The sequence below is a fragment of the Phalacrocorax carbo genome, chromosome 5 (assembly GCF_963921805.1).
Source record: "Phalacrocorax carbo chromosome 5, bPhaCar2.1, whole genome shotgun sequence".
Classification (NCBI taxonomy): domain Eukaryota; kingdom Metazoa; phylum Chordata; class Aves; order Suliformes; family Phalacrocoracidae; genus Phalacrocorax; species Phalacrocorax carbo.
The window spans coordinates 51,670,186-51,695,733 of NC_087517.1; the positions used below are offsets into that span (position 1 = coordinate 51,670,186).

At 47.5% G+C, this 25,548-nt stretch overlaps 1 protein-coding gene across 3 annotated transcripts in view; it reads left to right on the forward strand.

Annotated features, from left to right (window-relative positions):
• The window catches only part of CD151 (CD151 molecule (Raph blood group)), a 36,888-nt gene extending 14,812 nt beyond the window's left edge, over nucleotides 1-22,076 (forward strand). For 2 of the 3 annotated variants that reach the window (XM_064452439.1, XM_064452440.1), the window contains exons 2-9: nucleotides 1,008-1,128; nucleotides 6,832-6,935; nucleotides 8,102-8,293; nucleotides 13,016-13,090; nucleotides 15,582-15,686; nucleotides 16,576-16,731; nucleotides 19,040-19,126; nucleotides 19,928-22,076. In XM_064452439.1, the coding sequence (XP_064308509.1) occupies nucleotides 6,852-6,935; nucleotides 8,102-8,293; nucleotides 13,016-13,090; nucleotides 15,582-15,686; nucleotides 16,576-16,731; nucleotides 19,040-19,126; nucleotides 19,928-19,987 (759 nt within the window). In that variant the 5' untranslated portion in view covers nucleotides 1,008-1,128; nucleotides 6,832-6,851 and the 3' untranslated portion in view covers nucleotides 19,988-22,076. Of the gene's footprint in view, nucleotides 1-1,007; nucleotides 1,129-6,620; nucleotides 6,730-6,831; nucleotides 6,936-8,101; nucleotides 8,294-13,015; nucleotides 13,091-15,581; nucleotides 15,687-16,575; nucleotides 16,732-19,039; nucleotides 19,127-19,927 lie in introns of all 3 variants that reach the window. The other variant, XM_064452441.1, reaches the window with a different exon arrangement.
• Nucleotides 22,077-25,548: the final 3,472 nt, after the last annotated feature.

The window sequence follows — 25,548 nt, forward strand, 5'->3', positions numbered from 1 at the left end:
GGTGGTGAAACACAGGCACAGGTTGCCCAGAGAGGTGGGAGATGCCCCATCCCTGGAAACATTCAAGGTGAGGCTGGATGGGTCTCTGAGCAACCTGATCTATTTGAAGATGTCCCTGCTCACTGCAGGGGGGTTGGACTAGATGACCTCTAAAGGTCCCTTCCAATCCAAACCATTCTATGATAAAAGTAGTAAGGTTGTAGAGAAATAACTCCTGTTAAGTTTGAAGGCACCTCCTGTGGCTTCTTGCTTATCTGAGGGAGGTACTGTGTGCATTTACACTGGGAGGTTGAAGCCTTGCTCTAGGAGGGCTGGCAGTGGCAGATGAATTCAGGGGAGCTGTTTTCCAGCAGAGCCTGCTGTGGTGCTTAGGACCTGTGTCTTGATTATGCTTCAGCAGGGAATAGAGGCTGAAGAAAACAGTGACTTCGTAGCGTGCTTTTTCTCTGCAGATGCTCTGCTTTGGTTTGTGCTCTATATCCTGGGCCTTGTAAACCATGGGAGCAGAGGATGGACATATGCAATGTGTTCTGGTGCTGTCTGCCTACCTCTTTCCTTTTCCCAGGCAGTTCCCATGGGAGGGCTAGGAGCAATGATCACTTTGAGGCACTAACTCCAGCTAGGGCTTCACATTGCACAGAAGGATCATCTTCCTGAGCTTTCTCATAGAGTTACTTTCAGGACTTTTGCACCAGAATGAGCTGTTGTTGTGGTGTGTATGCAGCCGTGACAGAAATGATAGCAGCTTTTACAGGTTACAGTGGTGAATATAAACCCGTTCTGACAGCTTCCTACAATCAGGTCTTCACGCTCCCCACTGCTGCAGTTTGGCTCTCCTCCGTTACCCAGTGCACACTTTGCAGTTTAATGAAATGCATTTGTGAGGTGTATTCTGAAATCATGTGCTCTGTTAAGAGGAGGACTTGATGGCAAAGCATCTTATCAAATATTGATTCCCAGAATAATCTTTGACCTAGTTCATGATTCTCTGCTTCTTTTCTTTTCAGCTTTCTACTTTCCTGAATCCAGCAGAGGACCAAAGCCAGCAAGAAGAGAGAGGGTGGAAGAAAGCACTTGAAGTGGACTGAACATTTGCACTGGTGCTGTGAACTGCTTTAGTGGTGGAAGGTCAATGTCAAGACTATTAATCCATGTTGGCTGTCGATTTGGGGTGGATAATGGCACTTGGTAGTTGTGTAAATCAGAGCTCTTCACCTGCAACCTTCAGAGTTCCTCTTCTGGGAGGCTTTACTTAATGACTTCTGGGTGCTTTCTGGGCTGTGGGAGATGTTCTGGCAAGTTGATAAGCAGCTGGAGGCCTTTTCTCAGGATGTTCAGTGGGGTAGGTAAAGTGGCAGTGGTAATATTTTCATCTTACAGAGACGGAGCTTAGAGAAGTCATGCTTTCAAAGACTGGAATTTAGCCTTGCTGGAAAATGAGTTCCTAAGTCAGTTTCTTAATAGGTTATTGGCCCACACCTGCATTGCACATACCAAGGGGAGGACGTCTGCTTTGTTTGCTAAGAGCTGCCTCAGGGCCAGGGATATCTGGCCCAGCTGAGACAGACTCTAGCATGGCTGAACCTTGCCCTCCAGGCCAGCAGCGTGCCCACTGGGTGCGTGAGGTGGCTGACAGTATTGGACTGGCAGCCCTTCGGGAGCTGCACTTTCATAGCAGCATAGGTGCGGTGGGATTTCCTGCAGCAAGTCTTTCTTGTGTGTGTTGGGAAAGATGTTAGAAGTTATCTATGAAATAGACGTCTCTGATGCGTTGGATACCAATGTTCTTGCTATCATTCAAAAATCAATACTTAAAAATAATGATGCTTTTAAGGGCCTGGGAGCTATTTCATTTGCTTTGGCATTGTTTCTTCCCCATCCGTCAGATGCTGCTTTAGGGCAAGTTGTGCAGAAAAAGCCTGCAGGCCTGGCTTTCTTTGCTGTTTAATTAAGTACTGTTACTGTGCAAGTTGGGGCAAATGTACCAAGCAATGTCTGTGATGACTAAATGAATGTCTAGCCAGCAGGAGTGCATGCGTGCATGCCACGTGCTTTCTGTGCTGGGATGTGGCTGCATGCCTGTATGTGCCTTTGGGCCTGCAAATAAAAATACAGTGGTCTGATGTGGGATAGTCCTGTTATTGAGATTTTAGGTGGCTCAGCGCAACAAAACCGCTGTTTGTGCAGTGCTTGTGTTCCCGGGTACTCAGCACCCGGAACTGGAGCCAAACTACTTAACTTCTGGTGCTTTCCTGTTGTCCGGTTTGTCTCAGTAGGATGAGGGGGCAAGAAAACCAGGCCATGTTGTGGTTTCACTTTTGAAGTGATGCCTGCCTTGCCTGGCAGTCCTGCACTCTGTGTTCTTACCCAGCTGGGAGGTTGTGGCTTGCAGTCAGACAGGGCAGGATGAGCTCTGTCATTGTCTTCTTTTTCCTTTTTTTCTCTTTTTTTGAGATGTTTGTATAGGTGGGTCATCCTCTCCTTCTTGCTCTTCATGTAAGTGCTTCACTATTACTCTATTCTCTCAGACTTTGATGCATTTGAGCCAGCATGCCAAAAACACTGTACCAGACAGTCCTCTCATTATAAGTATGGATTTTACTAACCCCAAAAGAAGTTGTTCCAGTTCACTGGCCAAAGTCGCCTATACTGGCAAAAGTACTTTTGAGGCAGTGAAGTTGTGTTGCTGTAGGGCTTTTGCCAATACACCAGTCACCTGGAGCTTGTCATCCCTCACAGTTGGCATTCCTCTGTCAGCAGGGGTTCTCAGTGCAGATCCTTACAATATCCATGGGTTTAGAGAAAAATGAGGGTCCTGCATTGGGGAAGAAGAGTAGAGGCAAGGAACAGACTAAGGGACTTGCCCAAGGCCACGCATAAAGTCGGCATCAGAGTGGAGAATTGGATTCAAGCTGTTCAACTCCCAGTTCCTTGAATTAATCTTCCAAATTGTTACCTCTCCCTTTCATTTGCAGGTTCTGTCATGCTGTTTGTCCTTGTTTTTTCCTCCCATATGTGTGCATTTTTTTTTTAGTTAGAGCATTATTTCTCCTCGTCATTTACATTGTAGCGTGTGTGGGCAGAGTAGGAACCTGTTATTGATTTCTGCTGAATTACATAAAAATACTGCTCTTCACTGTAGGGCTAAATTTCACAGCCTGTATCCCATGATTGCTTCCTTAAATTTAACTTGCTGATAAAGCTACTGTCTATTGGACTAGACCATGTGAACTTCATTATGGAAGTGCTTTTGGTTTTCTAACCACTTCTTCAGTTAGCAAAGTGCTTCCCATTCTGAAGCTCATGTCTAATTAATATCATTTTATGCATTTGTAAATACACCCCTGTGGCATAGCTCACCGTCTTCTGCCCACTGGAGAGCTTGTTCATGATTATCAATGTGATTCAGAACAGATAATCACATTATCAATGTGATTCAACCTCAGTATTTTGAAATAGAATATAACTCTGTGTGTTAATTACCATTGCTGCTTCTTGTCTGGTTTCAAGAGTGATTTGTGCCACTTCTGAGGGTCTTTTATAAAGATGACTGAAGCCAAGAGGCCCTGGTCACGTCAGTGAATTCAGGATGAGGCCCCCCCTTGTTCATCCCGGTGCTGTGGCACAGATCAACACCTCTCTGCTTTTCAGGACCACGAAGCTCAGAGCCCGGCATCACCCTTAGGCAGATTGTGGCTCACCACTGCCTGGGCTCTTTGGGAGAAACAGTTGACCCATGTCTCCTGCCCTCACTTGCTTTCCCTGAAGACCTGCGTAGCTCCCTAAAGCCTGTCTTTGCAGGTGACAGGAGGCGGCAGGCCACCCTGTGTGATGCAAGGAGCAGAAGCACATGACTTCCAAAAAGAAGGTCTGGAGAGAGCTGCCTTTCCCTGAATAGCTCTCTGGGTGAGTCATTAAACATGCAGAGGCAGCCAGTGCCATCAGCTCTGCTCCTGGCTAGGAAGGATAGATCAAACAGGAGTCAGCCCCGATGGCTTTCTGATTCATGGCCTGCCATCCCTGCATGAATCACCATGCTCTATAAACCTGCAGCTGTACCCTGCCAGCTTTCTGGAAACAGGCAGACCCTCTCTTCCCAGTGGCAAAACCGAGCTGCCCAAAAGGCCTGTACCCGGCGCTCGGTGGAGCAGGACCTGCAGCCTTGAGGGAAATTTCAGACTGTCTGCCATCTGAGTGCAGGTATGGTCTCAGCGGTGTGTCTGCCCAGTCCTCACCCAGAACAAGAAGCAGCTTGGTCTGGGATTTCTGAGCTCTCAGGTCAGAAGGAGGGGCAAGTTAGCATCCCTCACTAGGGCCCAGCACCTGCTGTATGGTGATACGTGGAAATTCCTGTAGTGGCATTTTTTGGGAGGGGGACATACTTTGAGGGGAAGGGGGAAAGGTTCCTGAAATCTTCTGGAGCAGGAGGGGAACTGGGACAAGGAGCCAGCCCAAGGTCAGTAAGCATTGTTACTGTCCCTGGGCTCTTAGTGATATGAACTGGGGTCAGTCTCAGCAAGCCCACAGTGCATTTTCCTCTGCATATGGCCCTCATGTTAGAATGGGTGGGCAAAAAGTCAAGTGCAGCCCTTAAGAGTCTGTTACTGGAGGGAATCTCTTGGGTCTGGGCTGAGGTACCTGTTTGGGTTGTGCAGGCGTGTGTGGCTGTGGGAACCTGCCTTGCTGCTGCCATTCCTCTTCTGTGGCTAAATGGAGCCTCTGGGAGCTGTAAATCTGTCACCTTCCATGAATGTTACATTTACGGGGCGTCTTCTCATTGAGAATTTACAAGTCTGTTCAGTGCATACAGTACCACCAGCATTCATTCCTCCCCACTGCCCTGGGCCTTTTTGTGCTGCAACGTGGTAATTAATCTGAGCATTGCTGGAGGTTCTGATCACTTCTGAAGATAACTCTGAAGAGTTATTCTCCTTGATATATGCCACCATCTCAGTTACGCTCCCTTTGCCAGTGAAGCACTCTTCTGCTGCCAACTGTTGTTGCCAGATGTTATTCTAGAGAAAAATGTTTTCTTGTGAAATGGTGATGGGGTACAGGCATGGGTGGGACTGCTGGCATAGTCTCACCCTTGCCTTCTCTGTTAGCTTCATTTATTAGTTTCTAAAACACAAGCCTGGCTGGGATTTTCGAGTGTGCTGGTGTGAATTGAAAGGAAACAGTTCCCTGCAAATAAAATACAATTGTGCTGCAGAATGGGCAGCTGTTGTTCCCAGCCTTGGTTAATCTGGCTCTAAAGCCAGATGTTAGCAGTGTAGCAGCAAAGATAATACTGACTGACTGACCCAACCTGATAGCCACTTGATGTGCAGCCTGGCTGTGCATACCCAGTGCTCGCTTTCTTTACTGTCAGGTGTTTTACAGTGGGCTTGCCAAGGCAGATGAGCGTTCATGCTGCATGGCTGGGTTGCAGCTGCAATCCCCAGAGGAAGCTCGCATCACTTGTGGGAAGAAGTTTTATCAACTAAGTAAGCATGAACTCCATGCCTGTGGAAAAGGGGAGAGGCTGTTTGCCTGCCTGATTCCAGGGAAACTGCTGCTTTAGGAAAGCATTTTGCTGTGATATGGGTGCAAGATTTTTGCATCATTCCCTGCTGGCTGGTGGGGGAGGAAAGGGATAATTTTTTTAACTGAATGCAGTAGAGGTGGTGTGGATTTGGTTGCACTTCTTCAAACTGCCTTACACAGGTGATGCTCTGGGCAGTGCCTTTGTCCTGTCTGCCTGGTCAGGCAGTGGTGACAGAATACTTTTTGAGAGGTTCAGACCTTCTGGCATCAACAGGAGGCAGTGAAGTGACATGGAGTTGCTCTTGCTGCAGACCTACTGAGAAACCTGCTCAAGAGTGTAGGAGATCTGTGACACTACAGTGGGACTGACCCACAACGAGCTCCCATTCATTATGTATCTGCAGTGGCGTTTTACCCTATCAGATCATCTCAAGCCAATGGTTTTGTTCCTTCCTCTTAGTAGCTGGGACAGCTGCTGTAGGAGACAGCTGGCCAGTGAGAAGGGCCATGAGAAGTAACCAGAGGGAAGAGGAGAATTAATTACTCTGACATGCTGCTGGGGTGCAAACAGGATAGGGCATTTGAGTGGATAGCAAGTGCATTCCCAGCTACAGTTGTAAAGATTAAAAATATCCCAGACTTAGCAAGGGATCTATTTAAGGCAGTTGTAACTAATGCCAGTGAGGAAAGAATATTCTTTGGAGACCGATTATTTGGTAAATGTCAGAGACAGAGGTTTCTGTCATCACCTTCAGAAGCGGCAGTTAACAGGCTGCAGTCAGGAGCCAGATACTGGGATTTTCTGGATAACAGGTCTGGGATTTCATTTATTTCAGTTCAAATAGGAAGAAGTAAGCATGAACTGTACTGAAGTTTCCTCACCATAACACTGATCACAATTCATGGTTTTGGCTTGACCGCTCGCGCAACGGTAGGTCTGATGCCTCCACTGCAAGTAATGATCTAAAGGAAAATGAGTCTCCAGAAGTGACAGCAAGGGTAGGGAGAAAGAAGGAGGATGAAGGCAGAACAGGAAGGCCACATGCTGGTACCATCTGTCTCCCTTTCACACTCTGCAATGTCTCGTGCTGTAGGTCACTCAAATGGATACAAGAGCTCCTTATCTAAACAAGTGCTGTCTAGCATCCCTGAAGTCAGTTGAATGGCTTGCTCACTGGCTTACTTCAGCAAAAAGTCAGAAGTGTGAGTTCTTGCAGGAGGAGAGAAGTAACGTTGGACTTTTGGCACAAGGGCTGTGATGACTGACTGAAGCTTTTCTGGTTTTGTTTTGTTTTGTTTTTTCAGGAACGGGCTGAGCCAGAAAGATGCGTGAGTACACGGAAAAGAAGGAAACATGTGGGACCATCTGTCTCAAGTACCTGCTCTTCATCTTCAACTTCTTTTTCTGGGTAAGAAACTTCAGTCTATTTCAGAGGCACTTAGATGGTACTGCAGTTCTAGTGTCAGGGGCGCAGAAATCTTGGGCTTGATGAATTCTTTGGCAAAAAGCGCTGACATCAGTATGACACAGATTTTGTCATGTGGGGTGGAATTCCATCCCTTGGGCTTGCCTGCCTAGGCTGCAGAAGTTATGGTTTGACACTGCAGTCTCTGGCTGTTTCTAGGTCATGTTACCAAGTATGGAAAATAACAGAGCCTGAAAACATGCTTTGTTTTTTCACCTGGCTTGCTTTTTCAGGGAGTCTGAGGTCTCCACTGTCTTGCCATTTCTCCTCTCAAAATGGCAGAGGGAGTCCTGGCAGTGGAGTGGGACAGCTAGATTAAGGATAACAAACACCTTCTTGCACCTGGGTCCACACTAGAGCTTCCTAGAGTAGTGCTTTTCACCAGAAAGTTGCTGATACCAAAGGATTGTTTTTTCCTTTGCTGCCTGGGACAGAGCATTGGAGTGGCCAGGTCAGACCTTTAAGGAGAACTGTCTGAGCTTACGAGAACCTGCATAAAACCCTCCAGAAGCACAAGGCTTGCAAAGAGAGAAGAGACTGCTAGGAGTCTGGTTAGCTTCTCCGTGTCCATTTGCTGCAAGGGTTAGAGTTTAATCAGCCAGGTTGTTTAGCTGCTTGACTGCTTGCTCCCCAGATGTATAGTCTAGGAAGGAGATATTGGGAATGGTAGTCATTTATTGGTAGTATTGCTCCCTGATGAACAGTGGAAAGATTGCTGATGTAAAGCTATTTTCTTCCCCTCTGCTGCTAGGTAGGACCCCAATAGGTTTGATATTTTTTCATATTTGCCCAGATAACAGTGTGGCTACAGTTGGGAAGGCTCTGGTCCAAGTATGAATTGCTGTGCACAAGTGCAGATGCTTCAGATAGCTTGCATCTCAGGCTGCTTAGGGTGCTCAACTGGCCATCTTGAAGCCCAGCCCCTCCCAGTGCACTGGGGCCTGCTCCCAGTCCCAGTGAGACCCTCTGGAGTCCTTCCTTTAGTGTAGATCATTGGCTCAGCTTGCAGAGCTGAGGCACATCCTGATATCCCAGTGCAGTTGCTCTGAGAGGCAAGAAAAGTTCATGCATCAGATGCACTTCATCTGCTTTCTTCTCTCTGTACCCAGCTGGCTGGCGGGGCTGTGATGGCAGTGGGCACCTGGACCCTAGCTGAGAAGAGCGACTATATCAGCCTGCTCTCCTCCAGCACGTATTCAGCAACTGCTTATATTCTGGTGGTGGCTGGGGTTGTTGTCATGGTTACTGGCATCCTTGGTTGCTGTGCCACCTTCAAAGAGCGTCGGAACTTGCTAAGAGTGGTAAGTTTTTTGCTTGCTTGGTTGTTTTGTTTTGGGGAGGATTCACCCCATTTTTTCTTGAACCATGCTGGGAGGGAAGGAAACATCTTGGTTGTATTCTGTGCCAACCTTACTTGTTTGTCCTATAGCAGATACCACTAAGGCCTCCAGCTCCTGACAGCAGTGCTGCCCTTGTCCTAGGGGGCAGGTTCTACTGCAGAGCATTTCTTTTCAGCCACCCAAAGAATGTGCTTATCACTGCATGGTTCAAAAGTACAAAGTATGGTTGCAATACCTATACTTTGTGTAAAAATGTCTATTTGAAACTATTCAAAACAAAATCTCATGGCTTTTGTCTCTTACTTCTTCCCTGCCCATCCCATACTCTCTTTTGGAAAACGGGAAGAGAGAGGAAAATAAGAGACCTGTAACAAAACTGGCTTTTAATGACAGTAGGTTCAAGCCAAATGAACATGCTTTTTCACTTGGTTGTCAAAAATCAGAACATTTCCAATGAATATTTTCTTCAGCTGCAAAAAAATTATTTGCGTTTTCTTCCACAAAAAAAGCCACACTTCCTTGATAATCTGCTGCTTCTTTTACACCTTTCCCTGTATTACTTCCTGAGGTCCCTGCTCACCTGCCTACACTGAAGTTTTTGACCAGCCCTAGCATTTCTATTCCGCTTCCTCTCAAATCTCCCTTTCAGTCTGGAGTGTGGCAGCAGTCCCGTTTAGTGTCTGGGCTACGGTGGTGAGCGCAGTGACCAAAGTAACAATCAGTGGCTCTTTGCTTTCACGGTTGCAGGAAAGGATACTTCAGTAACTAACTCTTCACCAGCTCCTTCCTTTGCAAATCCTCGTTCACCTGACTGTCCCATTTCCCCTCTTTCATTTGGATAGAGGAACAGAAATAGGAGTCATGAGCAAGCCTGGTGCTTGTACCAATGGTTTGAAGGCCTGGTAATCCCTGTGAGAGGCAGAGTAGGGCCAGGAAGAGAGAATGAAACACAGAGGAGGACACAATGAGTGCATTGCTGGTGCTTGTTCATTAGGCTTCTGGTCTGTAGCAGTCCATTTGGCTTTGCTTCACTTACTCTCCATGCCAGAGAGATCTCCCTTTGTCTTTTGCCTCTACCAGAAGCTACAGATGAAAATCCGGTGGGGTTTTCTTTGTTATTCTGCCACAGAAAACTAATAGTTGTCTCTTGGGAACAAAAGGTCACTCTGTCTCCTTACACCACGCGTCCTTTCGGAGTGGCTGGTCGCGACAGGCCTATTGTCTCTTCTTGCTTCTCTCTTTACACAGCTGGCTGGCTGGCTTGCTTTGGTTGCTGGTGAGTAATCTGCACAAGAGATAGGGCTGTGCTTGCCAGGGCTGGGTGAGCCTGGCTGGGGGCCTTTGCCAGCTCTGAGCTCAGACAGTAATCCTGACAGCTTCACAGCCAGTGCGCCAGGGTCTGTGCCAGCCTGTCCCAATTTCTCTCTGTACCAGAAGCTCATGTAAATACGGGAGGGAGTGCTGCAAGCAGCACTCTCTGCTCTCCCCAGTGCCTCCTTGGTGCTTTTAAAAATCAATTATTGACAGCTTTGGGTGCTCTTTGTAAAATGCATATCTGGTTTTTAGTTTGGTTTTCTGTTGAAGACTCAGGAAGCTATGAATTTTTTTGCTGCCGTTCTACCTACCTGAGTTTTATGGGCCCACTTCAAGGCTTTTCATAATATTTTATTGCTCATCGCTTACAGCTGTGCTACTTTTTTTAATGTCATTGTTCATTTGCCTTCCTTGTGTCCCTCCTTAGCCAGGTGATGTGCTGAGGCTTGGGCAGCAGATATGGAGTTTCTCTGGCTCTGCGAGCAGGCATGGCAGCAAATCTGCAGCCTGGCTGGCTGTGACACTGCAGTCCAGCTCTTTACAAGCACACAAACCACTACTATGTTACACCTCATTCAAGATGCATGCTTTCGTACACAACAGTATGCAAGCAAGAGTCTCGGGAAAGGACCTGTCAATAGAAGACCTTGCATGTAAAGGAAGAAGGTAGCTTTCTTCAGGCTTGGCCCCTTATACTGCCACCTTAAGGTTAGCTACCTTGGATACACATATGATTTCTGTTCCTGCTGCATTTCAGCCTGGAGCCCTCCCACTGAAGCGAGATTGCTGATTTAGGAGTATAGTTGCTATATATTTCTTTTTCAGATAGTAGAAAGATCTCTCCAGAGAGTGATTTGGATTGTAGGTGGGTCGAACCATTCTTTGGGTTATTCAGGGAAATCTTACTAAAGCTTGGTGCTTCACTCAGACACTTGAAGCAGGGTGGAAGAAATGTGGACCCCACAGATCTTGAGGAGACACAAGATAGCCCTAACTCTGTCTTGGAGCCAGAGTAAGAGTAAATTTTGCCCAGAGCCCACCCAAGTCCAGGCACGTGTTTACTACAGGCCTTTGGGTGATCCCACATTTCTGACTTATTCTGCAGCCTCTTGGGGAGTAGGGCATGTTCCTGCAGCTCCATGCTAGAGCTGGCCTACTCCTCCCAGAGCAGACCTCTGCAAGAGAGCCCTCCAACTCCTGATGAAGAGCAAGGAGAGCAGCTCTGTGCTCTGTGTGTGCCTAGAGGGAAAGCTGCTGCTCCCCTATGTCAGAATGACGCTTGGAAGTGGCCCTGAGGGAATGACGAGACTGGGATAAGGATAAGGATAATGATGCAGTGTATTAGCAGAGACAGGTTGTATGCGTGGGTGGCAGATACACTAGTCTCCCTTACAAGGTTTTACAAGGCCCTTGTGACTCAAATTTTTTAAGGTCTGCTGGATACCTGTTTGTTTCTATCCACCATAAGCCAGCACAACAAACTGAGCTGTAGTGATGCAACTCAGCTTTACCTGAATGCCTCTGACATGATGACACAGAGCAGGGAAAAATAAATAGAAGAAACTTTCCAGTTCATTGGTTGGTCACGGGATCCCGCCACCCTCCTGCCCCTCCTTGGCAGAGAGATGATGTCAGAGGAGTTAGGGCATAACTAGGTCCCAACAAAAGAAAGTCAGCCTTTGTCTCAAGGCATGCTGATCCCTTCTCGCCCCCTTTTAACCTTCTGCGAGTGTTGGGACCAGCCTTTAGCTATCCCACACTCCAGTGGGTGACTCATTCCCTTGGTATGAATGGGTACCTTGTACAGGCATCTGCAGAGATAGTCAGTGTTCAGCCAGGGGGGAGAGTGCAGGGCTGGGGAGTGAAAGCCTGAGATTGTGTGCTCAGATTAAAGCCTGGTCTGCAGATAAAACCCAGCTGTCCATCCTTCACAGCTGCTGAATCCCAACAGGGGTGAAAGAAGAAGCCTGAGTGCTTGCATCTGTGTCATTTTACTCCTGCAAAGGGGCTGGAAGTACCTAGTGAAGAAGGGTGCACCGTGGGAGTGTAACCCTCGTGCAACAAATGGCATCTGTGCTATGTAGGTCAGCTTGCTGGGTCCAGGTCTTCACTGTCCTTTGTGCTAGGGAGAGACGGTTTGATGTCCAGTTACATTTGTTGAGAGCCCTTGGGAACAGCCATTTCTTAAGGTTGGGAGTAAAACAGAAAATGGGAGATATTTTGTTTGTTCTGTCCTGGGGAGGCCGACTCTTACAGGGACTTATGAGATCCTTGTAATGGCTGGACCTCGTGTCTCTTCAGCTTTATCTACATAAAGATTAATTTAATAGCAGTCATAGAACAGCTTGGATCTGTAAAGAAACTGTTCTGTGCTGACTAGGAGCAAGGCAGCGGCTGTGTCTGAGGACAGGGGTTCTCTCTGAAAAGCTCTCTTTGACCCTAAGGAGGAAGTGGCCACATCACCCTCTGTCTTCAGGCCTGCCCAGTCTTTTTAATCTAGTACATGTTCCTCCTCATAGGTTTGGCTTCCCTTCCTGTTTGTGTACAGGAACAGTGCTCCAAAACAGTTTTCTGTACTTTCTGCCCTTTCCATTTCACTGCCATTAAGCCCTTTTCAGAAATAGCCATGTTATCCTCTTAGTCTTCTAAGAGCTCTTCTCACTAAAGTTTCAGGATACCCAGCTTTTCCCTCTAGATCCTAGTTCAGCAGCACACGTGGTCACAGTCCTGAGTGTGGATCAATGCTAAAGTCCATCCACTTCAATAGTGCCCTTCAGCCTGTAATTGAGCCCCACAGAAGTCACTGGGAACATAAATGTATGGTTTATGCTTATGCTTAGCTGGTCTGCTATATCCTTGGTGAAATGGGCCCTTTGTTGCTCTGCTGAATCACCATCATAACATACATTGCTCCTTAGTAACTTGGTGCGGTGCCCTAAACAATATCAAAACAAGCAAAAGTTTCAGATTTTTCTGTATGAATGTCAGAATCAGATGTTTTCTATGACATTGAGTGTAGTCATCAGGTTATCCAGTACACACTTCCTTTTGTCCAGTGATCTTATCTCAGTTGCCTGTACTTTTCCATTCTCTACATCCCTCTGGCTCTGTGAGTTAAACACACACTTGCTGCTGTTTGTCTTCAGTTATCCTGTGATTTTGTTTGGGTTTGTGGTTTTTTTTTTTTTGACCTGTGGGATTGTTCCTTTCCTACCCTGTTGAGGTCTTAATCCCAGCTCCTGCCTTTGAACACTGCTGCCAAAAAGCATTGATGAAGACAGTCATGCGTTTTACCAGCTGATGAAAAGCTGCCTTCTGGCATTTCCTTACATTCTGCTCTGATGTCCTGCTTTTCCCGTTGTTTTACAGTACTTCATATTGTTGCTGTGTATCTTTCTTCTGGAGATCATTGCTGGAATCCTGGCCTATATCTACTACCAGCAGGTGAGTGGACATTAGAGATTCAAGCCAGGGAGAGAGAACAGCTGGTTATCATTGCATTTCTCCAGCCAGAATTTGAGCTTGGAAGGTTGGGACCTAGACCCTGGTTGTGGTTCACCTTTCCACATGTCTATACTCACTCCCCTCCCCATGCAGAAGACCTTGGATTATTTACTGTTTTTGACAAAGTGGTAGTGGTTACTCTAAGGGAGGCTGCTCAGCTTTGCTGCTCAGCTCCTTCCTGTGGTTCACCTTTGTGCGCTGTTTTTCTGCAGAGACTTGTAGAAGACAAATTTTGAGGCTGTGTATGTCTAGGAACTTTCCTAACGCCACCCTTCAAGGCATAGCGCAAGCAACTGAAATCCCATTAGTGCCACTTAGCATATTCAGGTCATAGGAACAGTTGCGGCTGCATCCAGCAAGCTAGCTGCCATACTTTTGAACTGGCAAAGATAATGAATGGTCCAGCTGAGAGGTCCTTTCAGGTCAAGAAGTTTTTCAGAGCTTTATTTAACGAGCCCAGCTGAGGGGCTGGAGAGCAGCACAGGCTCCCAACAGCTGCAGTTCTAGCTTGGCACTTTTTGCGTTGCAGAGAGCAGAGGCTTAAGTCATCACTTTGTTTTCAAAGGGATTTTAACCACCAAGGCACAAACAGCCTGCAAAGTTGCTCTCATGTCTGGAAATTGATTGGAAATGGCAAATTAGGATTGTTGTCAAGTGGCTGTCTGAAAAGCAGCTGGACTTCCCATCTTGTTGGCTTCACTGCCAGGATTCCTTGTCATTGTTTTTTCTCTTGGGCATTCTGTGCTTTGCCTCACTAAGATGGGCACTGGTGGTTTGCAAGGAGCCAAAGGACCATGCTGGCTCCTGACAGGAAGTATCAGTAGTATGAGCGTGCGTATTTAACAGGGAAAGATCAATCCTGGCAGGCATGGCAGGAAGCCAGGGTCCGTCCATCCATCCATGCAAAGGCACGAAGTTCACACATGACAATGGATGAAGATTAGTTTGAAATAATGGACAAAATATTCAGAGCTGTGCCCTTGAGTGCTTTAGATTACTTGAGGGAGTCTCTGATCAACAGCTGCACTTCCCCTTTCCCTCTGGCTGACAAACCCCCTTCTTTCCTGGTTGCAGGCTGCTTGCTCTGTGTTGCCACTGTTTTTATTTCAGCCCTTGCTTTGGTGTCTAAGGCTTGCGAGTGTGTGTCTAAACTGTTTCTTTTGTTATCTCTATTCCATGCTGCAGTTCTTCCCCATGAGCCCGCAGGTAACTGCTTTTCTCCCAAGTAATAATTCTGCTAATGGACTCTCCTCTTTATTTGCTTCTGGTGCCTTCCAGCTGCTGAACCTTTTCCTTTCTTTTTATTACACTAAGTCCTTTGCACTTCTGTAGAGCTTCCCAGCCCAGGATCTCAAAGAATTTTGCAAATATTAATGAATGAAGCCTCATATCATCTCTGTGAGGTGGGTGTTGTCCCCATTTGACACATGGCATTGGAAAAAACAGTGTTTCAAAGGGAGAATAAACTGTGGTATTTTGCACAGTTCAGCATGACCAGATGTTTGACCTCTCATTTACTACTTACTGCATAGAATAAAAGGTGTGTAGGGAGGCTGCCCACCTGTTTCATTCATTGACTCCATCTAAACTGCATGTTGAAGTTCTTTATTGATATAGGAAACCTAGCATTTCATAGGTGTTGGACTAAATTGGTGCTGCTGTATGAACCAGGATGACAAAAAAAAAAAAAATCTAGCTCTGGCACTTTTTGGCTGTCACCTGGATGGGTGAGAAGAATTAAGCTAGATTAAAAGAGCCTCCAAAGGATTAAATGTTTGAAGCCAATCACCGGAACATGCCAGTGGTTTATGACAATGCTTTCAGAAATTCTGTACTTGCAAAATCAGACTTTGTCTCTCTGTCACTGTTATCAAGAAAGGCCATGCAGTATTTTTGCAATTGCACACTTAGTTCCCTCTTGTGGCATCCTCTTTGATGCCAATACAAGAGCTATTCAGACTACGTGGCTTCAGTCGAGCATGCCCAGGACTCTGATTTCTTCCTGCTCCTGGACAGAGTGATTTGTTTTTTAGTATTCTGTCACAAGCTTCAGAGGGAGAAGGCTGCACGTGGTCTCACAGGCAGAGTCATATTTAAGCAGGCACAGTTTTGTAGTCTCTTTTGATGCAGGCATGTCTGGGCAATCTTACATATTCAAGGTGGGAACCCATATGGTGGTGTGTAGCACAGGCTGAAATTTGGTCCTAAAGCACCTCGTTCCAGTTATTAAAATAGAGGTATGATCTGTAATCAGTTAGAAGTAAGCCTGTCCAGTCCAACCTTGCAGGATGATCTTGCAGGAAGCTGTAGCTTTGACTAGGCTCTCTGCTTTCCTCTTGGAGCAAAGGCAATGAAATGTATGCAGGGCTCTGGGTTGCTTTGAGGGGTGTGTTTGCCTTGTGATTTTATCCCACTTGTCTCTTCCATTCAGCTGAGCATGGAGCTGAAGCAAAACTTGAAGAACACCATGACCCAGAAGTACCGGCAGGAGGGAGAAGAGAGTGTTACCAGCGCAGTAGACAAACTGCAGCAGGAGGTAGGTGTCTGCACAGGCAGGGAGAATTAATGCAATTGGGGAGCTTAAAACCAAGCTCACAAAAGGCATTGTGGGCTCTTTCATCCAACGTATAGACGTTTCTTCTGTATGCTGAGTGTATGTTCTGCTCCTTCTGACTCAAGACAAGATTGGGTAAGGTGCAGGGCCCAGGCCATGCAGCTGGCAGAATTGTGTGGTGTGATCTCCAAATTATATGCCCAGTAGCACTGGGGAAACAATATCTGAATTGATCCCAGAGTGAACTGGAGTTGCCAAGTCACTCTGACAGCTGTTTCTACTTCCCACTTCAAAGCTTTGGAGAAATTGCTGACATTTTTCATTAAGCTCCTCAGTACCTTAGAGAGCAACATGTAAGGAAAGAAGAGCCTTCCTGCTGCTCTTGCTAGCTGTGCCTGGCTCGGGGTAGTTCAGGTTAGGGCTGCCGCAGTTCTGACAGGCTTTCCCACAGAAAGGACCCTTGTGCACAGGCACTTTCAAAGCATGGGGCCTACTGTATGCATACTTCCATAGCAGGTACATTTGTGATAGTAGCTGGTAATTAAACTTACCCTGTTATTGCCATTAATGCTCTCGAGTCTGGTGTTTAAGAGCAGAGGCAGCTGCAGGTGTGCTCTGGTTACAGTACATCTCATCAGCAACCAAAAGTCCCAGCTGCTGAAGGATGGGTGAAACTGGTATTTAATGGCCATTTTGGGAAATGTTAACACAAAAGTCACCAATAATTACAGTAGCGTTAAAAAAAAAAAAAGCCTATGAGATAGCTGGAGTTTCTCTGCAAAGGAGGGTGAAGCCCAGGGCTTGGTGTGGGAGGCTGGAGGGAGGAGGTTGCGGTGCTCACAGGCTCAGCCTTTGCTCTCTGTGCATGCAGTTCAAGTGCTGTGGGAGCAACAACTATACAGACTGGGCTGACAGCCAGTGGATCAAATCTCCAGAGGCCAGTGGACGGAAAGTCCCAGACAGCTGCTGTAAGACGATAACTGACCTGTGTGGCCGAAGAGACCATCCTTCCAACATCTACAAGGAGGTAAAGAGCAAAAGGGCTTCAGAGCCATCTCTCACAAAGTATGTAAAGGAGGTGGGCAGGGAGTGAGGGTGTTGGGTTATTACTGCAAAAACGGTCAGTAGGCTTCAAAGTCAGTAGGATTCCTTAGAAAGCAGAATCTGTTTTTGTATTTGAGCGTTCAGCCATCTAGGCTATTATTTTTTATTAAGATATAGAGAAAAATAATAAATTATATTTGTTATTACAGAGTATGCTAGTGATAGGGGGAAGTGGGAGAGGTTGGTTGTTCTGGCAAGAGACTTGGATGTGAGCCCTACATTTGACGCAGCTTCCTATTGTTGGAATTACTCAGTGAGGTGCAAATGGAGGTACTTCTGGTCCTTGACTGAGATAGTGGGATTTGACCTACAGCATGAAGAAACAGCATATGGGGGAAGAAAGAGGGCCCTGTAGCAGACGAATGAGGCTGGTTCTGGTGGACTGAAGTTTGGGCTGGAAAGAAGGCTGGAGTTGAGATAGCAGGGCTTGTCTCTTTTCTGGAAGACGCAAATTGAATCCTAGACTAGATGAGTAAGTTAACAGGTAGCTGTCAGACCATTTATTGATCTAGTTTGCATAAGGCTGGTAAAAGTTTTTGCATTTATTTTGGCACCCTCCAGTCCTGTCACCTGGCTTTAATCTGCTCGCTGTGATGCCCTCTGTGAGATAGCATAGTCCTTTTCCTCATCAGTGGAACCGGCACCTTGGCTGGCTGTATTGAGCCTGGGGAGCAGCAACCAGAGCCTTTTCCTTGTTCCTGTCCTCCTGACAGTTAAGGAGGGCTCGGGATGAAGAGGTGGCCCCTTCAGAGCAGGTATTTCTTCTCACAGTCTGTGCTTTGAGCAGGACTGAGGAGTGTGAATAACATCTGCATTAAGCTAAGCAACTCAAACAGCTAAAAGGAAACCAACCGTCTATCCTTTGTGGAATGAATAGGGAGATGAAGTCCAGTCTTTCTGATCTACCAAAGCCCCTCTTATGTCCAGCTGCTTGGCTGGATTTTGCTCTTCAGAAAGAAGGCTTTCCCATAAGGTTTGTGCCTTCTGTGCAAGACCCAGTGAAGAAGTACAGAAAACAGTCCAAGGGCTGATGAGGTATTGCTGAGAGTGGAAATCCACAACCGTCTGAGGGCCAGGGCTGGCAATTCCCATCCTCTCTGCTGCATTATTAAGAGAGGCTCTGAAGGCTGCCAGATGTATTGGGCTAGATCTAGAGGAGAAAGAGCTGTAAGGGGAGGTTTTAATCCACAGTCAGCTGCTGCATATCACGATATGAGGTCTCAGTCAGAGTTCAGAAAGGATTTTCATGGCTTTGGAAAAGAAGAACCTAGAAAAGGGCCAGATCAGGGCACAGGAGTAACTGCTTCATATCAGGGCAGCTGGGGCTGACTCCAAAACCTCATGCTGGCGTGGGAAAAGTGAGGCCTTTGCCACCCCTCCCTGGAGTGCTGCCTGTGTACAGGTAGGTGTCTTGTGTTCACTGTAAACTCCTGGGACAGAAGGGCCCTCAGCACCCTTGGGGCATGGCTGTAGTCTACACAATGAACCCCCTGATGTTACCATGGAAAACCTGCCTCAATAGATTAAACAGTTTAATTATTTAAAGGGAGCTCTTTAAAAAATGAAACAAACCCCGAAAACAAAACCACAAAACAAAAATGGAAAAAAAAAAAAACAAGAGAGAATGCTCTTACTGATTTATTTTTGCCTTGTAACAACAAAAACTTGGGCCTGAAACAGAAGGGAAAGGTCACACTGCCAGCCAATGATGCAGCTGCAAGGCACAGGCAGGCAGAGCCTGGCTTTCCAGGTTCACACTGACTCATTGCTGTCGTAAATAGCAGAGGGAGGAATTTACTTTTAAAAGACTCCTGTCGTGTTAGAGTTCTTGGTACTGGATCCACCCAGCAGCATTTCCCTGGCCTTTTGGCCTGACGGGAGCGAACACCCTCTCCAGGAATGTGCTAGGCAGAGAGGGAAACTTTCTCCACATATCTCAGGGAAAAATGACACACTCCTTCTGTGTGATGCATCCGGTTCTTCTGCATTTCTCCTGCCCAGCTAGCAGCCGCCTTGGGTTTGTTCGATGGTTCTTGAGGCAGCAGGTCCAAAGCAATACAAAACACGATGCAGTTTACACCATCTTTGTAGCTTTTCCAGCAATGTTGGACGAGATGGCTCACAGACGCTGCTTTTTATAGCACTGCTTTCAAGGGTCACAACCATTGGATTAAAGTGAACAAGAGGTTAAAATGAAGCTAATTTTCCATGTCCCTCCTCTCACCCTGCAGAGCGGTTGCATTACCAAGCTGGAAAACTTCATTCAAGAGCATCTGAAAATTATTGGGGCAGTGGGGATCAGCATTGCTTGCGTGCAGGTAAAAAGGCTGAATAGAGTTTTGGGGGTGCTAGGGGGAAGTTAAAGGAACCCCTGAGCTGAGGGATGGAAAAAAAATCACGTTTTAACCTCTTCCCTGCCTGGCAAGGAGAAGTTATCAGGTACTTCAGGGACCTGAGGATTCACTAGCTCCAAAGCAAAAGCCTATTCTGTAAAATTTGCTTTTGGTGAAGGAGTGCAGCCGGCTGGGCAAGCGGGAGAGACTCCTGTGCCAGGGCTGTGGGAAGGGCAGAGCTGGCCATGGCAGGTGGTTTGGCAGCCTGAGAGAGACCTCTTGTGGGGATGTGCCATGATTGCCCATGCAGCCAGAGAGCCAGTCTGGAGGAGGTTCCTACCCCAGTTCATTAGGATTATTTTAAGTCATCCAGATTTCTTCCTCTGCTGTGTATATTGAAGAACAGCGCTGTGGGTCTGCAAATTATTTGGGAGAGGGTGATGAATAAAGGGGTAGGGTATTGATGCTCCCCAATCCCATTTTAGAGGGGTGGGCACAGGATGTTTTCTTCCAGATGCAGATGTCTCTGGGAGTTCCTCATCTTCCCTTTTGTTCTGGCAAGTAGCCAGATTACACCCCAGAGAAGCTGCTGGTGATTAATTACAAGGATTAGCACATATTATGTTCTCTTGCTGCTTATTGCAAGATGGAGTGTGGTATCCCCAGGCAGGAGCTTGCTGCCATTCCAGCCTGAGTCCAGACTGTTAGTTTGCAAGCTGCTGTCTCTACTACATCCATTCTGTGGGTTTTTTTTTCACGCATTTCTCTTCTTTTTACACCCTGTAGATCTTTGGGATGATTTTCACCTGCTGCTTGTACAAGAGTTTGAAGCCAGAACCATATTAATAGCTGTGGGAACTGTTGCTCTTCCTCTGCTACTTCCCTTAGCACCTACCAACCTGACCACTCTCCACCACCACCACAGAAGTGTCTGTAACCTGAGGACTTGGCTCCATAATTAAATGCCTCTTGAACCACGTACCGCCTTACCTGCCCCCCTGGGGGAAAGTCACCCTTCATGTTGTGTACAAGGCAGCCAGGAGTTCAGCAGGTCCTCTTCATTGTCAAGAAACAAAAGAGCTGTGGATCTTCTGCTAGAAGCTTTAGCAAAACAGTCCCTTGATATAACTATGAAGCAAAATTTATCCAGTACCATTTCTCTTGAGGCTTTTCCTGAGCCAACATGAAGGTATCAGGATGCTATACAAGAACCATGGTTTGCTCTCTGAGAAGTGCCTTGGCAGCACCAGGCATTGACTGTGAAGACAGATGACGTTTCTGCGCTGAGCTGGAGCCAGAGCTGAGTCTCTCATACATGGAAGATTTCTCTCTCTCCTCCGAAGTGTGCACCAATGTCCTAACACAGCTGTTTTCCACTTGAGAGGGTGCCTGCCTGGTTGCTTGGGGCAGGAGCTACTCTCCCTGCTGATCAGGAGCACAACTTGGTGCAGCTGAAATCTTGTCGTGACTCTGATGTTGCCAATACGTGGGTGCCTTAGCATTTCTCAGCCATCCTTCCTCCTCTTCCTTGAAGCTTCTCCCAACACAGTGCCATTAGGAGCCACAAGAGGCATTTTGCCTCCCAGCAATCTGGAGCAAAGACGATAGACTACTTTCTAATTCTTTTGGGTCTAGTCTGTTTTATTGAGTGGCTTCCACTGTGAGTGAGAAAACTTTGTTTCTTCCTGCCTATCCCCTGCTGAGATTTGGTGAAGACCTGGTCTGTTTGTGGAGGTGGCATATCTCGCTAGCCTTTGGCCCATTTGGTTAGTGGAAATACGTTCTCACATCTCTTACATGTTGAGAGATGCCCTTGGCTTGATTTTTCTAATTAAAACCTCCAGGCTTGTCTCTCTTGGGCAGGAAGTGTATATATTCAAATCTTTTATCAGCCTCCAAAGAGCTCATTAATCAGGTGAGGGTTTTCTGGCTTTAATGAGATCTGGAAGCCCACTTTATTGCTGAGAAGGTCAGGAGAGTCAGCTTCAACCAATTGCCCCAGTGTACTTGGTAAATTGGTAGTGCTGGCTTAACTGTTTGCTGCAGAGGAATAGGTTTTCATTAAATATTCTCTCTGCCTTGGGATCCTGGATACATACAGGGCATAGACATCACCGCTGCCACAGACTTAGTGTTGTCATGGTGCCAGCAGGGTCTTGGCCTGAATTCATAGGGTCTTGTGTGCCTTTTGTCTTGTTCTCACTTTGATGGTATGCCTGTTAACACCCATGAAGCAGAGCGGGCTGTGGGGTTTTGGTGTTCCTGAGCAATGAAGACAAGCCTTTTTATAAACAAATTTATTCCCTCTCCTGGCCTTTTAGTGGTGCCGGCTGAGCCCTGTCCCTTGGCAGCAGACAGTTAATGCGAGCAAAATCACCCAGACCCCTAAAGGGTCTTGCAGCATCATGGGTTTTTTTTTAGTTTGCAGAGCAGAAGTCTTGTGCTAAAGGTGACAAGTTAAAATTCAGAGCAGGTCAATCTGAAACTCTCCCATCGACATCAGCTCCGTGAAATAATCCTTAACTAATGCAGAAAGAGAGATGGAGGAACTGAGGTGTATCCTTAGTTCCACAGCAGTAGGAAAGAGGGGAAAGAAATCTAAATTAAATGATCTAAGGGAGAAACCTCTAAATTATTTCTTGTTTTATAATCAAGTACCTGACAAGTATTGACTGGTAACTAAGAGGAAAATATTGAGCATGTTGCTTGAATCAATATTTCTAGTTTCTTAAGTATATCTTCATAGCTGCCTTTGCCCATTCCCTTCACATACATTGTACAGGGTTGGGAGAGGCCAGGAAGAGTAAGATACGGTTTGTGTCCATTGAGTTGTTTTTTACTTCTTCTCTATGTAATAATATTCATTGCGGTTTTTTTCTTTTTTAACCCAGTTTAAGTTGCTGGCCAATAGAAAAATAAAGCTTAAGATTCTGTACTTACTCTGTGTAACAAAATTGAAGGGATCCTGTGAGCCAGAGGGGTTATACGGGTTCCTCAGATCCTGCTGCTGAGAAGCCAGTTCCTTAAGAAGCAGCTGGTCTGAGGGCCCAGGCTGAGAAGGAAGCTGCAGAAGAATCTGCTTCATGTTGCTGATCTTGCCAGCCCGGTTATGATCTGCTGCCGCAGGATTCTGCAGACAGCTCCTCTGTGTGGCACCCTGAGAGCTGAAGTCGCAGAACCCAAGGGTACCTGGTATTGCACGTCGGCCATGGTGACGTGGAGGGGTGTGTGCCCAGCACTGCTCCAGGGTCTGTGGTACGCCCAGCCGTGCTCGCTGGGGTACTTGGTGACTTCTCTTAGCACTGTCACACAGGCTGCACTTTCTCATCGTGTGCAGAGCGCTGAGGCAGACAGAACAGGGCCTTGGCCATCCAAAGGCAGTGGAAATCTTTCCCCTTTCCATCTTGACTCTAAGGATGTAGATGCGCTACTGCAGCGGGGCTGCCTCTTCCTACCACTGTGGGCTGACAGGGTGCATGTGGGTGCTGTGTGCTGCTGCGCACTATTTGCTCTATGTGCTGTGGAGTAGCTTGTAGCCACCTTGCATCACAGACATGTCAAACAAGAGGGAGCAGATGTGTCCCCTTTTTTATTACCCTTTGGAATTTAAGGCTGAAAATCACCCATTGCAAGTTTCAAATACGCCTGTGGTCAGATGGAAACGCCTGCCTGCAGCTAATGGGCATGGCCGCTCGGTGGCTCTCTGGGCTCAGCACAGCATACTGTGAATTCAGCTCCTCTAATTCAAGTGAGCCTAATTCAAGCTGCATGGCAATGTGGGCAGCAGGGCCACGGTGTCACCAAGCCCCAGGGAAGTGCAGTACAGGTCACACTGATGTTCCCTTGCCTGGAAAGGAAGGTTGTTCTTCCCAGCCCTGGTAACATGCCTGATTTTTATGCTGCAGCAAGGCCAAGACCCTGTCCCAAGACCTGCGTGGGGCTCTGGCCATCCATTTTCAGATGTGAGTTAAGGTGGCCCACAAACAAAGAACAGAGGGCTGGTCCTGGCGGGCTGTTTGCTGAGGTGGGGCTGGAGGAGTGGGGCAGGCTGGGCTCCTGCCCACACACTTGCAGTGGGGGCACAGGAGGTGAACGGATGGCTCCATGTTAACAGTGTGCCCCAAACACCTCAACTGTTCTGCCACAGCAGAAAAAGAAATGCCCGCACCTCCTCTCGTTGTGCTTCGTCCCTCTCTCATTTGGGGTGCAGTGTGGCTCCAGTCACCCTTTCCTGCCCCCAAAGGGAATTTAGCCCCCTTCCTGCAAGACTGCCATGGGGTGGCATCTGTGAAGTCTGTAGCACAGTGTCTTTCAGTATGAAGCAATTGCTTAAAGAAATTTCTCATTTGAATTGCCTTCTCCTGCAGTGTCTGTGATCAGGGTGCAATTACCATCTTACAGCATCCCCACAGCCTCAGGTCTCTGGGTGCTCCTACCTCTCCTGAGGTGGGAGCATGGATTTCTCACCCTTTGGGCCTGGAGATTTGGGTGGTGGTAATTGCCCTTCGCAACAATTACCTCAGCTGGTGGTCTGCTCTTGGGGTGCCTGGGTGGCCAGTACAAATTGCTCAGGAATAGAAAGGGAAAACAAATGTAGCAGTAAATAGTTTCTGCAAGGGTCTGGCTTTGGAGCAGTCATCCTGTTCCTGCAGTTTCAAACAAGACACAAGTTTTTCATGCTCCACGGCAGGGCTGCTTCTAACCCCAAACCTGTTCACAAACATGCCTTTTCTGCTCCTGCCATTTAACTGTGAGGAATTTCCTCTCCACGGAGGCCTTGGTGCCCCTTTCTTTTGCCATTTATAAAGCTTCCCTTTGGCGGTGGTTGTAATGTCCTTGTTTTCCTGCTGGGCTGGGGCTGAGCAAGGCTGTGGTGGTGGAGGGAGAAAGGCAAGTTGCAGACAGTGATACCCTCCTCCCTGACAAGATATGCCAAATACACCTTCCTTGGAAAATGGCAGAGGAGAATGCTCTTTCCTTTCCTGCCGTGAAACCTCCCCAGATTTCCATGTGCACGTGTGTGCATGCATCCCTGGGAGAAGCAGCTGGGTGCTCTGTGCTCCTCCTTACCACACAGCACCGAGCAGCAAGAAGAGATGCCTCAGGCAGCACCGTTGCTGAATTGGGGCACAAGGAACATGTGAGCAGACTGACAGCTTCTCCTGGCGTGGCTGGTTGTGCTGCGGGGGCCCTGGGCTGGCTCTCGTGCTATTAAAGAGCAGCTCTTTGGGCTGCTGGCCACGCTGTGCCGTGTCTCCCTGGTGAGCTGCCTCTGCCAGAGGAGCGTGTCTGCATGCTGCTTCTCTGCACCAAAGTCTGGTCGGGAGGAGAGGTGGCAGTTGCACCGGTGGCACGGGCCAGGCTGGCCAAAGCGACAACAGGGAGCAGATTCACGTGGTGCCTTCAGAAATGACAAATTCCTTGCGGAGACGGGGCTTGATGCTCTTAAATGAGCTATAATCACATGAACAGCAGGCATGCTGGTGCCCACCAAATTCATTCAGTGACTCATGCCAGCACAGCAGATAATCAGGCAGAGTAGGGTTTTGAAGTCCTCTTACTCCCTGTAAAGGAGGCTGCTCCTCCTGTTTTCTCAGCTGCTTGCTTTAGCAGAAAGGATGCTGCATGCACTGAGGCCATCAGGATCAGCAGCTCTCTCCTGATTACTGCTCCTGCTGCAGAAAAGGAGCTGCTGAGCATCAGGCCTTTCCAGGCTTCATTTTTTTTTGAGTAGCGCACTGTCTTGCTGACAAGGAAAGAGCAGTTTCTGCCTACAGAGTGTAGAGAGGCCAGCATGGCCTGATCCTGCCAATGGCTGCTGTGTCCCTGCATAGGGACAGCAAAACCCAACCCTCTGCCCTTGCAGTCCCAGAGGTGGCTTCAATGGCTGCAGCACATGTCTCTGGCAGCCATGGGGGGCCATGAGGGTCACACGGTGCTCCTTGCACCCTTCTGTGGTGAGAGGCCAACCCAAACCAGGCGCTGACCCCAGGGTGCAAGGCGTGTGGAGCGACACTTCACAACTTTGACCCTGTGTGTACATACAGCTCTATCTATGTATCTCCTCTTGCCCTACTGGAGGATTTCCACCGCTAGCAGGAACTTTTGCAAGTGAAGTTCATATTTCTTATTTTGCTCAGAAATGCTGGATCCCCTTTACCCCAGAAACCTGCCATCATAGACATGTGCTCAGTCCTTCCAGAGTCATGGTCCCCCTCTCACTTCCCAGGGGAGGGGGGTCCTTTCCCCCAGTGGGTCAGCCAGCAGCCAGGGATGCTCCCTACCTGCCAGCAGTCACAGCCTCAGCCTTCCTCTTCTGAAGTGCTCCCCAGCGCCAGATTGGCAAGGGACCAAGGTGAATTGTTGTACCACACTGCAAATAGCTTTCTCGTTAACCTAGCAGTGCC